The 14146-nt window shown below is 39.8% G+C and overlaps 1 protein-coding gene and 1 long non-coding RNA gene across 6 annotated transcripts; one reads left to right on the top strand and one right to left on the bottom strand.

Moving 5' to 3' along the window:
- Positions 1 to 667: 667 nt before the first annotated feature.
- LOC125749459 (uncharacterized) lies at positions 668 to 3636 on the bottom strand. Its single transcript, XR_007399923.1, has 2 exons — positions 3532 to 3636; positions 668 to 1560 (listed from the first exon to the last, which is right to left on the bottom strand). It is a non-coding gene; the product is annotated as an uncharacterized LOC125749459 (long non-coding RNA).
- On the top strand, positions 2428 to 6909 carry irx4a (iroquois homeobox 4a). 5 transcript variants are annotated; one of them, XM_049026733.1, is made up of 5 exons: positions 2428 to 2903; positions 3538 to 3789; positions 4394 to 4500; positions 5186 to 5499; positions 5713 to 6909. In XM_049026733.1, the coding sequence occupies exons 1-5, from the start codon at positions 2859 to 2861 to the stop codon at positions 6369 to 6371; spliced, it is 1377 nt and encodes a 458-aa protein (XP_048882690.1). In that variant the 5' UTR covers positions 2428 to 2858; the 3' UTR covers positions 6372 to 6909. The 5 variants fall into 5 exon arrangements, with proteins under 5 accessions (XP_048882690.1, XP_048882691.1, XP_048882688.1 ...); XM_049026734.1 differs by lacking the exon at positions 2428 to 2903 and adding an exon at positions 3109 to 3408 and having other exon boundaries at positions 3515 to 3789; XM_049026731.1 differs by lacking the exon at positions 2428 to 2903 and adding an exon at positions 3109 to 3433 and having other exon boundaries at positions 3515 to 3789.
- The last annotated feature ends 7237 nt before the right edge of the window (positions 6910 to 14146 follow it).

Below are 14146 nucleotides of genomic sequence, written 5' to 3'. Positions count from 1 at the left end.
ATTAATAAACTTTCACGTCGGTGAAACGCCATTAAACCGATTTACTTTTCCAAAAATAAAGTCAATGAGACCATGAACTACTGACAAATTCGACTTTCTTGTGTTATAAATTATTCAGAATATTGCCTTTTTCTTTCTCTGTTCTCTCAAAATGCATGTCTTCACAGGAAACTCGAGTGTATCACTAAGGAAAATTTAAAAGAGTAATTATCTTGTCAGTTTCCTGCTTGACCTTAAAACCGCGTAGTGGCTTATCTGCCACTTTTGTTTTGTAACCCAGAGAGAGAGCCCGATTATAAAACAGGCCCGGAAGCTTTGTACGGTTCTGGTCAAGTAATGTGTTTTAAACTGGGGTGGACGAGGTACAGACAAGCTTTAGTCATGTTTTTCAATTGTGTTATTCAAAGCACTTAAGATACCCAAGATTAATATCTGATGCAACCTCACACTACAAAAAAATACTGCCAAAAATTCGGATTGTGTGTATGTTTCTCATAACACTCATTTATGCATTACAGAACAAACAGAACCTATATATCCCGACTGCCTATATCAGTTTTCAAAGAAGCGCTTATTGTTTTTAAAAGAAAAATCTATAGGGAATTTCACTGGCTAATTTAATTCCCAAGCATTTATGAGTCTATGCAGATATTTCACGGGGACTCCATTACACCAGCAAATGGTTTAATAATACAAGTCTACACACAAAACCATTGTTGTTGATAGAGCGTGTTCATCTTGACCAACTTTATCATTTTAATACTTCACGCTTCAAACGTTCACAGCACAGGGTCTAATGGATCTAAGAATTGTGTAATATTAACGCTTTATTTAACACTTTTTTCGATTCCAAAGAGAGGAGTTTTTCACTTTTCGATTCTACATCTAAGAGTTATTAAAATACACGAAGTTTTCCATTTGTCTTTTCCACGATAATTGTCTATAGGAGCCTTCATTAAAACGGAAAGGCAAGACCTTTGGCCTTAACGTCACGAAAATGTTCATGAGTGACAAATACTATGGAAACGCGTCGCACGTTAATCATACCTTATAGCCCTCAGTGATTTCCAGCCTTATTTATTGTATATTAACAACAAACCTAAACGCACGTTTATAAACAATGAATAACTCTGAGTAATCAATTACATGCATTTTTACTCTGCCTTGATGATTATTAGACCTGTCTTTAGCGCTTCAATATTTCAGAGCGGTACTTTGTTGTTGTTATTAGTTAATTTAATGAAGATTAAAATTGCTACCGATACAGGACCTCCGACTGACCCAAATGTACCCTTGTTTTGTTACTTAGAGGTATTCTTTCGCCGGACTGCATAGTTAATTTAATTTTCTAAAGAATTCATTATTTTCCCAACTCTCCTAAATGCCAACAACTTGCTTTATAAAGTCTAACTTAATTTGAGGACAAGTACATTCATCTGTAAATCAAAGCAATTATGCGGCCGATATTATATTATGTTGGCTGGTCTCTAGATAGTCATCAATCACCCTCAATCGAGCTGTCACTGTAGGCAGATTCGTTTCTTGCAAGCAGTCTTCCAGCTGGGGAAAAGAGGGAGTACATCATCATTAATTTGAGTGTGACCCTGGGGCTATTCACATGTCTGAACCCGGGACTCTCTAAGCAAGTCAGCACACCACGGAGAAGCAAAGGCACCTCTCTCCTACCCAGACGGATAAGAGCCTTCCGCAGTAGCTCCTGCATTTAAGTTATTAAAAAAAACGCCTTCCAGGTTTAACGGGTAACTTGGGGGCGCTGGAAGACAGAAGCAAAATTATTTATGCGAGAATTTGGGACAAAGAACTGACACAATATGAGGCATAGGTTTGAGACGCTTAGTAAATACAACTCAACTGTATATCGACATCTCTTATTCTTGTAAATGTATTACACGTTTCACTGACCTGCGCTAACCAGTTTAACAAGGGGGATGTAGCATATACATATATATATATATGGTAGAAATCAAATCATAAAGGTCATATAAAGTGGTCAAACAAATATGTTCAGTATTTTGTAACTATGCTTCTTTGACGTTTGCGCTAATTTTAACAGCTCTACGCGAAAATATAAAATCGTGTACCGCTAATACGACTCGGTTTCGGCTTAATCTCAAAGATTTATATCGTGAACAAATTCTGCTTTACTCATTTCTGTCCTTTCGTCTCATCTGTACTTGAAACTACAGTAATTACTACAAAAGGGCGGGTGAGGTAGCCGCTCGTTAATTAATTTCTAATTAAACATGCTCCCCATCAACCAGTGGGTAGGGGTGGGCGCATTTCTGTAAGCTTAATTATACGGAGCACATTTAAACCAAGGTAAATTGTTGAATCTTTAAAAGCCTTAGTTAATTCAGTTACGCCCCGCAAGAAATCTTAAAATCCCTCTTCCCCTCTTCTCATTATCTTCTTGGAGTTTTATCCAGAGAAATGCATATTAAAGTTACAGTCTGGTCATTTTGAGTAGGAATCTTCTGACGTCAGAGTCACCGGTGTTTAAAACAACCCGCATCTGAGCTGACGTGTTTTATGGTACTTTTTATATAGCAAAATATGAATTTCTGACATCAAAGTGGTCACCCTGCCGTAGATATTATGTTACGCTTATGCAACTGTATCTCAGAAGAATATAGGGAACCAGCCAAAGGCAACTAACGCATGTTTGAAAAGCGCTGGAGAAGCAGCTCAGCAAAATTAAATATGGGACTCTGGTTCGCCCTATAAGCATCTAGGAGCCTGTGGTTTCCAATCAATTGGTACAGTGAAACACAGCAAGCCTGCGATAGCGCGGAGACCTGCAGTCTCGCTACATTCCTGGATATTTGGATCTGTCTACCATGTCATACCCACAGTTTGGATACCCCTACTCGTCTGCACCTCAGGTAAGTTTCCTGGTATTGATTATCACAAAAGCATTCGGTTACATTTAGACAAGATTGATCGCTACATCGATTGAATATTAATGCATTCATCTACTTTGAAAGCATGAGAGAAAAGGGAAGCCGGGCTTGCTTTGATTGCGGAGGCTGCCAATGAATGAGCGACTCTAAGAAGATATAATTGATTTGTTGTGATTCCTGTTTCCGCGTAGGTGTGAAGTTAACGCGAAAGCAATAAACACTGACCTTTGACTGAAAGATATGTCTCGGAACGTAACTTATCCTCATAGCGATCACCTTAATGTCAACGGGGTTTGGAAACATGTGAGCCTTCCTAGGGTCTGGAGAGCAATCAACTGTTGTTTTCTGGCAACGGTCCACACAGCCCACACGCCTTTTCACATATGGATGCGTTCGGAACCATATTTGAAGATTTGCTAAAGCAATTGTCGGCTTTTATTCGCCGAAATGCGACAAGTTGAGATTTGTTAGGAGTATGCTATGCCAGGTAACTTCCAACACAATTGTCGAAGGTGTGTGAACCTCTGTATGTGTGCGTATAACGTGCTGTAGATTATATAGTCATATGCATGAGATTTATTAAGAATCGGCAGCTGTTTTGTGTTCTCACCCTCAGTTCCTGATGACTACAAATTCATTGACTACTTGCTGCGAGTCTAGCGGCAGGACTCTTTCGGACTCCGGAGTCAGCGCATCTGCCCCAGCGCCCGTTTATTGCCCCGTTTATGAGAGCAGACTGCTGGCCACCGCTAGACATGAGCTCAGCTCGGCTGCGGCTCTGGGCGTCTATGGTAACCCCTATACAAACAGCCAAGGCTATGGCAATTACGTTACTTACGGCACCGACGCCTCGGCTTTCTACTCGCTGGTAAGCGTTTCTTGCACTTCATCCTCACCATCCATTACGAATACGCAGCTAATTAGATCTTGCGAAGCATACGGCACAAGTTGCCCGGTGTTTTCAATGAATGTTTATATAACGTGGGAAGTTTCAGCCTAGTAATCGACTCCTTTTAGGGACCGGTGGAGCTATTCATTATGGCTTATGTTACTGGTGACAACAAACCACACTGCATTGACTAAACATTAAAAGAGAGATAAGTAATCGCATTCGCAATCAATATTGCGCTTTACATTTAGTTGAGGCTCATGTGATGCATGACGAGCCATGTGTGCTGAGAAGCACGGTTTAAGGATTTCTTCATATTTAATTTGTTTACAGTATACTATTTTAAACTATATGTTGCAGTTTCAGGTTGCAATAACTTAGGTTGAAAATATAACCTATATTTAAAAGATCGTATAATTTTCAATAACAAAGCGTTTGATTTTATTAGTTATTCAGCCGGATATCACTGCTGAATACGGTTAAAACTGTATCGCTTTACGTTTGTATTGTAACTTCTGTAATTTACCTTTGATTATTATTTTCGTCGTTTACTTGCCGTTATGAACTATATGCTTTGTTACAGGGCACGTTTGACACAAAAGACGGAACAGCGTCTGCGCATGCGGGGATCACGCAGGCTGCCGCTTACTACCCCTACGATCCGTCCCTAGGGCAGTATCAGTACGACAGGTACAGCATCATTCATTATTTTACAGCACAATGTTTCCAATATATTACTTGACTAAGAATGATCTTGGCCTACAGACAATCTTTAAAAGCTACGTAGACCATTTTAATTGAGATATGTTTTGGGGGGGAAAGGACGTAGGCTATATGTAAATTTTTCACTTCCAAAAGCTATCTCCGGTAATGACTACATTAGCACCATATATCACTATACCTACAAAAGTTTTGTTCTTTAAAAGTGTTATTAAGTCACGTGCAAAAATGTATACGTACCTGCAGCAGTAGGTTTATCTTCGGATGTCTAATGTCAGTTTGCAGCAAAAGATGTAGAAACTGCTGTCAACTCGCGTACTATAGGCTATATGAAGTTTAATCGGTTTATGGTTTAAACTCTCGGGTGAAAATTTCCTGGTTACACTTTTAATGAATTACATATAATATCAGATATATCAAATGTGTTCACGCTGTTAAAAATGTTTTTGTTCTGTTCATCTTTCAAAATGTATCCTTATAAACGGTTTGAACGCTACATAAGCCATATAAAAATACTACAGAAGATATCACGATTGACACCATATAATTATTTTTATTATTAATGGAATTAACCGGTTTAAGGGCAGATAGTCATCTATGTAATTTTGTAATTAAGGAACACAAGTCGTACTCCATTCGCTCCCGCCTTTCACAGATACGGATCAATGGATGGAGGAACACGAAGGAAAAATGCCACTCGAGAAACGACGAGCACACTGAAAGCCTGGCTGCAGGAGCACAGGAAAAACCCTTACCCCACCAAAGGGGAAAAGATCATGCTGGCTATCATCACTAAGATGACCCTAACTCAAGTCTCCACCTGGTTCGCCAATGCCAGGAGAAGACTGAAGAAGGAGAACAAGATGACATGGCCTCCTCGAAACAAATGCTCCGATGAGAGGAGATACGACGATGATGAAGAGGTGGCATCTCAAGGGGAGCAGATCAAAACCGAGAACAACGAGGATGGTTAGCTGACCTTAACCAGTAATGTTTTTCAGCACCTGGTGGCCAAACGTTAAAGAGTGCCGCAGTTAAAGTTACAGTTAAAAACACACCCATGCTATGCTTATAACTTACAATTTAAAACGCGGGTTTTAATATAAGTTCAGAGATATAAACAACTTCGCAAAGATATTCAGTTTTAAACACATTGTCTTGTGTGTTTCCATTTATTTGCAGAAAGCCGAAGTCGGGAAGATAAAGACCTACAGCTGAGCGACCTGGAAGACTTCGACACCATTGACTCAGAAAGTTCCGAGTGTGACCTAAAACACCAGTTTAATGTCAACACCCATATGGCGACAACCGATTGTCCCAATGATCACCTTAAGGAAAGACCATTAAAAATTTCAATCCCGGTTTCTCTCCAAGGCAATCAAGAATTGACCAAAAGCTGCCTGAAAACGGGCTCGGAAGATTGTGCAGAAGACGTGGCGAACGGCAGGCAGACGAAAACATGCTTTCAGCAAGGTCACCAAATACTAGAGAGCAAACCAAGAATTTGGTCGCTGGCTCAAACCGCCACTTCATTGAACCAAAATGAGTATCCATCATGTATGCTGAGATGTCAACCAACCATGCCACCTTCTCCGGGAGCCTCCTCTCCCGTCAATGTCATTGACAGACAGCAGGATTCTCCAGTCACCACTCTTAGAAACTGGGTAGACGGGGTCTTCCACGACCCGCTATTTAGACACAGCACTTTGAATCAAGCATTAACCAACACGACAGTTTCTTGGACAACGACCAAAGGTGCAATACTGGAGACCGGTACACTTGGACGCTCTGTTGGAAGCAATGTAATCAAAGGGCACATTCCTTCGCTACAGCACCAATAATCTAACGGGAATACGTGGATATTTAGCCAAAACAGGATGTTTTGCGGTAAACAAACTTAAATCTCATGTGAGATGCACTGTTGTGACGGCACTCTCTCTGGGATGCACTCTTGCGAGGGCAAAGCAAGAAGTGTATGATCTGAATGACATTGCATCCAAGGTTGGGATTACCAGTGTATGTGATTAGTCAAGGGATTACTTATACATAAGTGCATTTGGGTTTTCACGGGCGAAACTCCCCCAAAATGATCTCTTCAAAAAAGTATTTTTCTTCCTTTAAACGCACGTGCAAAATATGTAATTGTATAACTGGACGTTTACATTCGAGAAAAGAAAAAAAAGTTTTCAAAAGGAGGATCTGTTTTTCGTATGGCATGCAAATGTTAATCATTTTCCTTAATATTATTTAGTGCTCTGTCATTGTTTACCGATGACTCGCAAATGTCACTGTTAAAAGTATCACACAATTGCACAAGTTTCCTAAAGCTGGAAGGGTATGCTTAACGATTGTTCACTTAAATAAATGGTCTGTTTTGGAGGCACGTGTGTCGTTTGATTGCGTGACATGGGGGTGCTGTCCTTGGTTCTGAAAGGGCAATCCACCTGGTATTCAGTAGATTCACCTTGCGTATCCGCAATGAAATATAACGTCCATTGCAAAACTTCTGTTTAACATTTAAGAAACCGCCCTAAATTGTGCTTACTTCATGCATGTTGATCTTAAAAACCATCTTTTTGAAGAAGACGCGTTCCTTTCCCTTATGTTTTTTCCATTTTGCCCCATGAAAATTGCGATTTTAATGCGAGTCATTCGCTTCTATTGGATCCAATATTACAATATAGCGATGTTACTGTTTGCGATCACGATTAGTAATGATTATAGGGACACCTCAAATATATCCGAAAATTTTCAATGTTGCATTACTGATTATTTTAATTTATAACGTTAATTCGAAACCGTTTAGGTTCAATAATTCTAGGTATGATTATGTTTCTATTTATTGTAGAAAAGAAAATAGTCAGTTTTATTTACGGGGGGGGGGGGGGGGGGGGGTGAGAAGTGAAAGATTATCTTAAAGCTACAAACACGCATCTGTATTTCATCTGTTTGTTTTACTCGAGTAATTATATGAGCGTTTTCACTGCTGGGTTTAGTGACCTAAAGCATGAACAGACAGTTTCATCCAGTTCATCCGGTGTGAACATTCTGTAATTGGGATGTATGCAGTCATAATTCATGTCAGTGTATCGATTTTTCTCCTCTCCTTGATAATATTATCGAAATATCTAAACCTCTACGCTGATCCAGCTGTCAAACGGCAAAGCCGTGAGCCCAGGTCGCTAATATTTGCAACTGCCGAGATAATTTGAAGTGAAATTTTCATTTTGACGCTAAGCCCTCAATTTCCAAAGGCTCCGCAACCTATGATATCTGCGTCAGGGAGGGTCTTTTAAAAAGCCATGTCTTCAAGTGAAAAGGGCAAAGGAACCTGAATTAGTTGTTCTGGATAAAAAGGGCAAAATAAAGAGTCAAAGGTATTTGACAGTAATGGCAAAAGTATATTTCCCAGAGGAAGACGTTTCTGCAGAAGGGTTGTGGTGATGAATTTTAATAAAAAGTTGAACGATTGAGACCTTCCACACCATCTGTGTGTGTGTGTGTGTGCGTGGCTGTGTGTGTGTGTGTGTTTAAATTTTCACACGTAACACGCAAAATGAACCATAAGTATATAGGTTAAATATTGTTAAAAATGTCTCGAAAATATAGACATTCTCAGTAGACATACTCGAAAGAAAGGCGAGGGAAAATAGTTATACGCACTTTAACTCCACTCTCTTTTGAGTTACTATCAAAAAAGGATGTATAACTTTACAGGCGTGATCTTTTCGATTTTCCACTGATTTCCTGAAATTGTCTTGAATCGCCCGGAGAAAAAACACCAATATTTCACAATGGAAACAGCTCGAAGGGCTTTTGTAAAGTATGGAGACTTCAAAAGAGCTAAATTAACCCATTAAACTTTTCCCGTGAAGCTGTAGCAGAACTGTTGGAAAATATATTTGTAAAATGAAGTGGCTTTCAGAAGCAGACATGGGGGGGACGCTGGTTGAACAAGGAGACTAAATCATTCAGCCGTGGCAAATTCAAACACACAGAGGAGGGGATGCTAAATTAACAGCACTTTTTACATAGGGCCCAAATAAAACTGTAATCAGCGGCGCGTTACTTTTCATTAAGCGAGTTTGACAGCAGCATATTCAGCCTCGACAAGGGAACAGGACGGGGGGAAATAAACTGCTCTCAAACCGAGAGTCATAAGATAATTCCTTAAGCTCCATTAACAACTCTTAGCCGCAGGAAATGGGCTCCCTGGAAACATCTCCAAATCTAAAAGCTTTATCGACCTGGCGAGGCCCTGCTGATGGTCGTATATTTTATTTATTTATTTTTTTTTTACTTAAGGGAGAGAGACGTCCAGTCGAGGTAATAGACTTTGACACAACATCCTCTTAACCGGGGAAAGCGAGATAGAAAGGAGCCCTTAAACGCCCCCCAAAAATGTGCCGTTTAAGATTTAAAACGGTAGTTCAGATATATTAAGCATAAAGATTTACGTCGTGGACAATTTTCTAACCATGCAGATGAATCCATGGATCCATCAAAAGCTTGTCTCTCCCTGAAGACCCCTGACAATGAAATATATTTTACATATAAATTGGTAGTGGTAAAAGGTACAATTTGGAAATAAAGCGTCGATCGGCTAGTGTGCCTGGGTTTAGTTTGGCCTTAAAAACTTTAAACTTATTTTAACATACACGTTCGTAAGAACTTAATATGGACAATAAACCGTTCCGAAAACTGGAATAGTATAGTCAGAAAAGTACAATCAGATTATGACAGAAATTTAAGTTCAAAACATATGTAATGTAAAATATGCATCGTTTGTCAAACAGCAAATTTGCGTAGATGACTTTAAATAAAATATTTCAAAACAGGAGGCTAGTGTAAAATGGTCAGTGAGTTGCAATATTATTATTTTAAAGAACAGTCTTTATGATCTCTATTAAACACAACAGTCCAAAGATATCTGGGCATGTAGACCTGTGTGTAAAACCCACACTTGTCCGAGCTATTAATTCCCCAAGCTTGAGGCATTCTTTAACCTTTCACTGCACGTATTGATTAGAGAGGGTTATCAGTTCATTAAGAGCCCTCCCCCCCTTTCATTGTCAAGGTATAGCAGAGATTAGGTCTTGCTATGAGAAGTCCTCCGACATAAGGACAAGAAAAGCCCATGTTTAAGTTAATGGGTTTGTATTTTAGGTATCGCCCATGTCATATATTTTTGACGGCTTATATGAATTCCGTTATTAGGCTTTCGAAAAAGTCATTTTTTTATATATTTAAAATTAATTTTGGTTCAGAACTATAAAACCGCGAAACAGCAGCGTGGGGGTGGTGTTTTCGATTTTGCCCAAGTTAGGCTATTTTGCTGTTCGGCTTTCTATTCAAATTTACAAGTAATGCATCGAATTACTTATAATAACAAAGAACGTATAATGATCTTGATAAATCACAAACTAGGGAATACAGGCAAAATCCATAAATAGAAATAACTATATGGGTTACATTTTATTAAAGATATTTTACTGCGCATTTCACGTCTATTAATGCGTATACAGAAAACTGACTGTGTATCTTCGATTACGTCTGGTGTGTTAAATGTTACTACTGCTCAAAGGAAATCTATTCCCGATACTTAAAATGATAAGGATTCGAGTGACAACAACGTACCTCAGACCTCACACTTACCTGTCCGCCGCGCACATCTCCGAATGAAATTTATGCATATGTGTGTATATATTTATTTATACACACACATACATACAGTATAGATATGTAGGTGTGTATGTGTGTGTACCTCTTTATATACAATTGGTGTGTTAATTTGTGTTAAGCCCGTCCAGTAATTACATGGTTTCTTCTGGAAGGTTTTCGCTTATCTTCAGTAGCCTCTTTTAGAAATATAGTGAAATGCTCCTCAAGTGAGGCTACTTTTAAAGGTAAAAGCACTATTGTTTTGTTTTAATAGACATATCTAATCACTCTATTCTGCGCTCTGTAGCATGTAATGCTAATTATTACGTAAAACAAAGCGTGTATCCCAATTTACCATAATAGGGCAGTGGATTATTAAAATGATCTTTATTTAAGAATCACTTTGCATAAATTGCTACGATGCATTTTCATATGGCCATACAGGCGGCGTCTAAGCTCTTGCTCTCAGTTGTTACAGGGTTTAAATTTGTATGTGACTAATTATTTTGTGCACGTACTTAAAAGACAGACAACCAAATGTGAAACTTCCCTAAAGTCTTGCATTGAAGTTAAATGTCACCCTCTGTGTCATTTTTGTGGAGGTGATTGTTGTAAGAATATCAATGCAATATCAGAATGTACTCAGCTTCTCGCTTGCAGTGGGTTGGGGAGTCCTGGTGTCTTATAGGAGTTCTCTCTAACATTGATACAGTGATTGCCCTGCATGTATGCCCATGGGTCTCCAACAGGGGGTGGGAGAACTGGCTCAGTTGTCCCTAAGGCCCTAGGTCAATAAGGGCTCAAACGAGCCCCCCTAATCTTTAAATAATCCACTGGAATAATTTCTCACAAATTCATATTTGTGAAAACCTGATCTCCGTAATTTTCCTTGACATTGTTGTTGAAAACAACTTTTTACGTTCCCTCCCTACAATGCAAAAATTGGTGTAGTGAAACAAACTCGGAGTCTTTCCACGAGCAGCATCTCACAGTGCAGAAAAGGCAGGACCAACGTGTTTAGTTTTCAAACTGTTTTTTGTGAAATACGATGATGTCGAAGAGGTGATACACTTGGTGTGACATTTCATAGATTTCCAGCAGACCCACAAAGATGGAGCAAATGAATTGCGATAGTCAGGCAGGTGAATGGACAATCCCTGAGTAACACACGTTTGTATATTACAAGTATATGTATGATTTATGTCTTATAATTAGATTTCAGTTTGCGGTCCATTTGTTTCAATGAACCTGTGAAGGGCAATTCTAGGGGAATTTTAAGCAAAAATGGAGCATTGAAGTAAAGAAATAATGACTTGAATTACATCATGATAATTATCATTTGATATAAAAAAAAAAATCATGATAATCAAACATTTTACCATATCGCCCAGCCCTAAGGTGATATAAAAATCGATCTACACACAATCCTTTTAGATACTGCTTGTTTGTCATTAGATATTGCAGCGTTAATACTATGAGGATAAAGCTCTTACCTTCGAAATGATTGGGAAGCGACCTTTTCTGGGAATTTCCCAAACACTAGTCCGGTGTACATGACCAGCTAGAAAACATTTGGATGCATCTGAAATTTTATAAGTCTTAAACTGCTCACATGTCTCTTCACATGGCATGAATTAGATAGTTGATGATGTCATAATACTTCAGGTCGCGATCTCCCCCACTCTGCAGTACTGCAGAGGTACAAAGTGATGACTCTGTGATGAGTATGGATCGTGTACATCAGCCTTGCTGAGTTGATATCTGTTGATATCTGTTACATCTAGAGATTTAAAAGTCATCTAAATGACTAGATAAATAAGATCACCATCAACTGCCTTTTGAACAGGCTGCCGACATTTCATTCCACCTTATTACTGTAGATCCGGATTAAATATTTGTGTTACTGTGAACAGTTGAGTTAAGTTGTTTTTAGTTTGCAATACTGCAGGTTCTGAAATGACCCCTTCGCCCTTTCCCAGAATGCACTGCACAGTCACTAGAACATCCTGTTACAGGTCCTTACCTTTTAAAATACAAGAGTATGATGGGCAGCAAACAAGATACTAGAACTTTCAGGACTTAAAAGTGATCCTTAAAAGCTAATACTGCCAGGACCTTTCTGTGAATTCCTTACTTGCTAACAGAGATCTCCTGGTATGTTTAAGAAACATTATGAAAGAAATTAACAAATATGGACAGAGGCGGACATTAGCGGCAGGAAAGGTAGGCGACACCTCGAGCCCCAACAACTAGGGGCTCCATAAAGACAGAATTTCCAGGAGTTATATTTAAGGATACAACATAATATGATCATTTAAATTATAGCAACATGTCTTTTAACTGCATTAGCGACAGTTTTCTGCACTTTCCAGCTGCGATGCACTGTTTTGCCTTGAGACTATCGGTTGTGTCACTGCTAGGCGAATCGGCTCAAAAAAGCCCAAAAGAACAAGGAAACAGTGCAAAGATACAAGACTAACATCACACGTGCTGCATCTTTGATACTTATCCAGCTCGAGTGGTAGACGAATTGTGAGCAGACCTACAGGGAACACAGACTTTGTGGTGACCAGTTTAGTGTACAAACTATTTTCTTCTGCCGAACTGCGCACCCCAATCGTATCACTGCGCAAAAGATACAGCACTTACACCCCGGCGATATCTTCCACGCACTTGCCCTCAGTGAGTGAATGCACGCACCAAGTGTGGACTCAGTGGGACTAACGGGGAAGTTACATTTCTGGGAGGGTGTGTGTTAGACTAAGGTGTGGCCTGCGATGGAGGGTATGTGACCACGCCAAACCTACAGCGTAGATTCCATACTGAAGTATGAATCAGCCATCAGTGTGTCCCTGAGTCCTGAAGCCAGTCAACCCATTAGATGACAAGCAGCCTTCTAGGGCCCCATCTTCTGTTGGGGAGCTGACATAACCAGCCATTGAATCCACCCTCCCCCTATCATATGCTCCCTGGCAATCACCACTGGCACGCTCTCCCCCCCACCCCCCCCCAAGGCTCAAGGAGCAAGTAAAACTATCTTGGCGGGGGGAGGACGTAAAGCTTGCCCAGGGCACCACATGACTACAACCTGATTCAAGAAAGATAGGTCACAATCTACTGAGTACCAGCTAGATAGTACAACAGGAAATTTCATGATTTCAGGAACAGCTGTAGGCACTGTGAGTTTGTTATGAGAACCTCTGCAATCATTTTCACACTTTTTAGGTAACTTAGCTTTCTCAGGGAGTCACGATTCCAGTATGAGTTGCACGTAGTCTAGCCTGAGACCAAGTGGGGGTCTTTAACTAAAGTAACATGATTCCATGTGTAAAAAAAATACACCTCGAGTTGCCCGAGTCCTAAGATTGAGTGCCACTAGACTGTTATGCTGTAATGTTCTTGGGTTTCAAAATTGTCAGTTCAGTATAATGATTTGGTTGCAGAAAGACTGAGGGGTGAACAGTACACTATAGAAATTATGAATAGCACATCACTGCGCCTTACTTATGCATCACAGAGGCGGGTGACAGGGCAAGAACCCCGTAAGAAGATTGAAAAACTATTACCTATTTTATTGTTCTTTGTTTTTAGACCTGCCTGAAAAACAAGATTCTGTTTTATGATTAATTTGCTTCTATTCAAAAGTCCAAATAATTTAATTCTGTTGCATTCAATGTCACATATCATATGGTATAGAGTTATCAAGGTATTTTTTTTTTTTTGGGGGGGGGGACTGGAGTCTGTCCCAGGCAGCAGAAGAAATAAGTCTGGGGGGGCACCTTAGATTGGATGCCAAAAATCAGACATTTTTAATTAGCATTGATATCTTGTTCCCCAAGGGGTGGCATGGTGGTGCAGTGGTTAGCACTGTTGCCTCACACCTCTGGGACCCAGGTTCGAGTCTCCGCCTGGGTCACATGTGTGTGGAGTTTGCATGTTCTCCCCATGTCATTGT

Source organism: Brienomyrus brachyistius, chromosome 9, assembly GCF_023856365.1.
Source record: "Brienomyrus brachyistius isolate T26 chromosome 9, BBRACH_0.4, whole genome shotgun sequence".
Classification (NCBI taxonomy): domain Eukaryota; kingdom Metazoa; phylum Chordata; class Actinopteri; order Osteoglossiformes; family Mormyridae; genus Brienomyrus; species Brienomyrus brachyistius.
The sequence above is the reverse complement of the archived record's forward strand: the minus strand, read 5'-3'. Positions and strand labels throughout refer to the sequence as shown.

Coding starts and splice junctions, on each gene's coding strand:
- irx4a (XM_049026731.1), top strand. CDS start 3,397: ATGCTATGCCAGGTAACTTCCAACACAATTGTCGAAG. Junction 3,790..4,393: donor CCTCGGCTTTCTACTCGCTG/GTAAGCGTTTCT, acceptor GCTTTGTTACAG/GGCACGTTTGACACAAAAGA. Junction 4,501..5,185: donor GGGCAGTATCAGTACGACAG/GTACAGCATCAT, acceptor CGCCTTTCACAG/ATACGGATCAATGGATGGAG.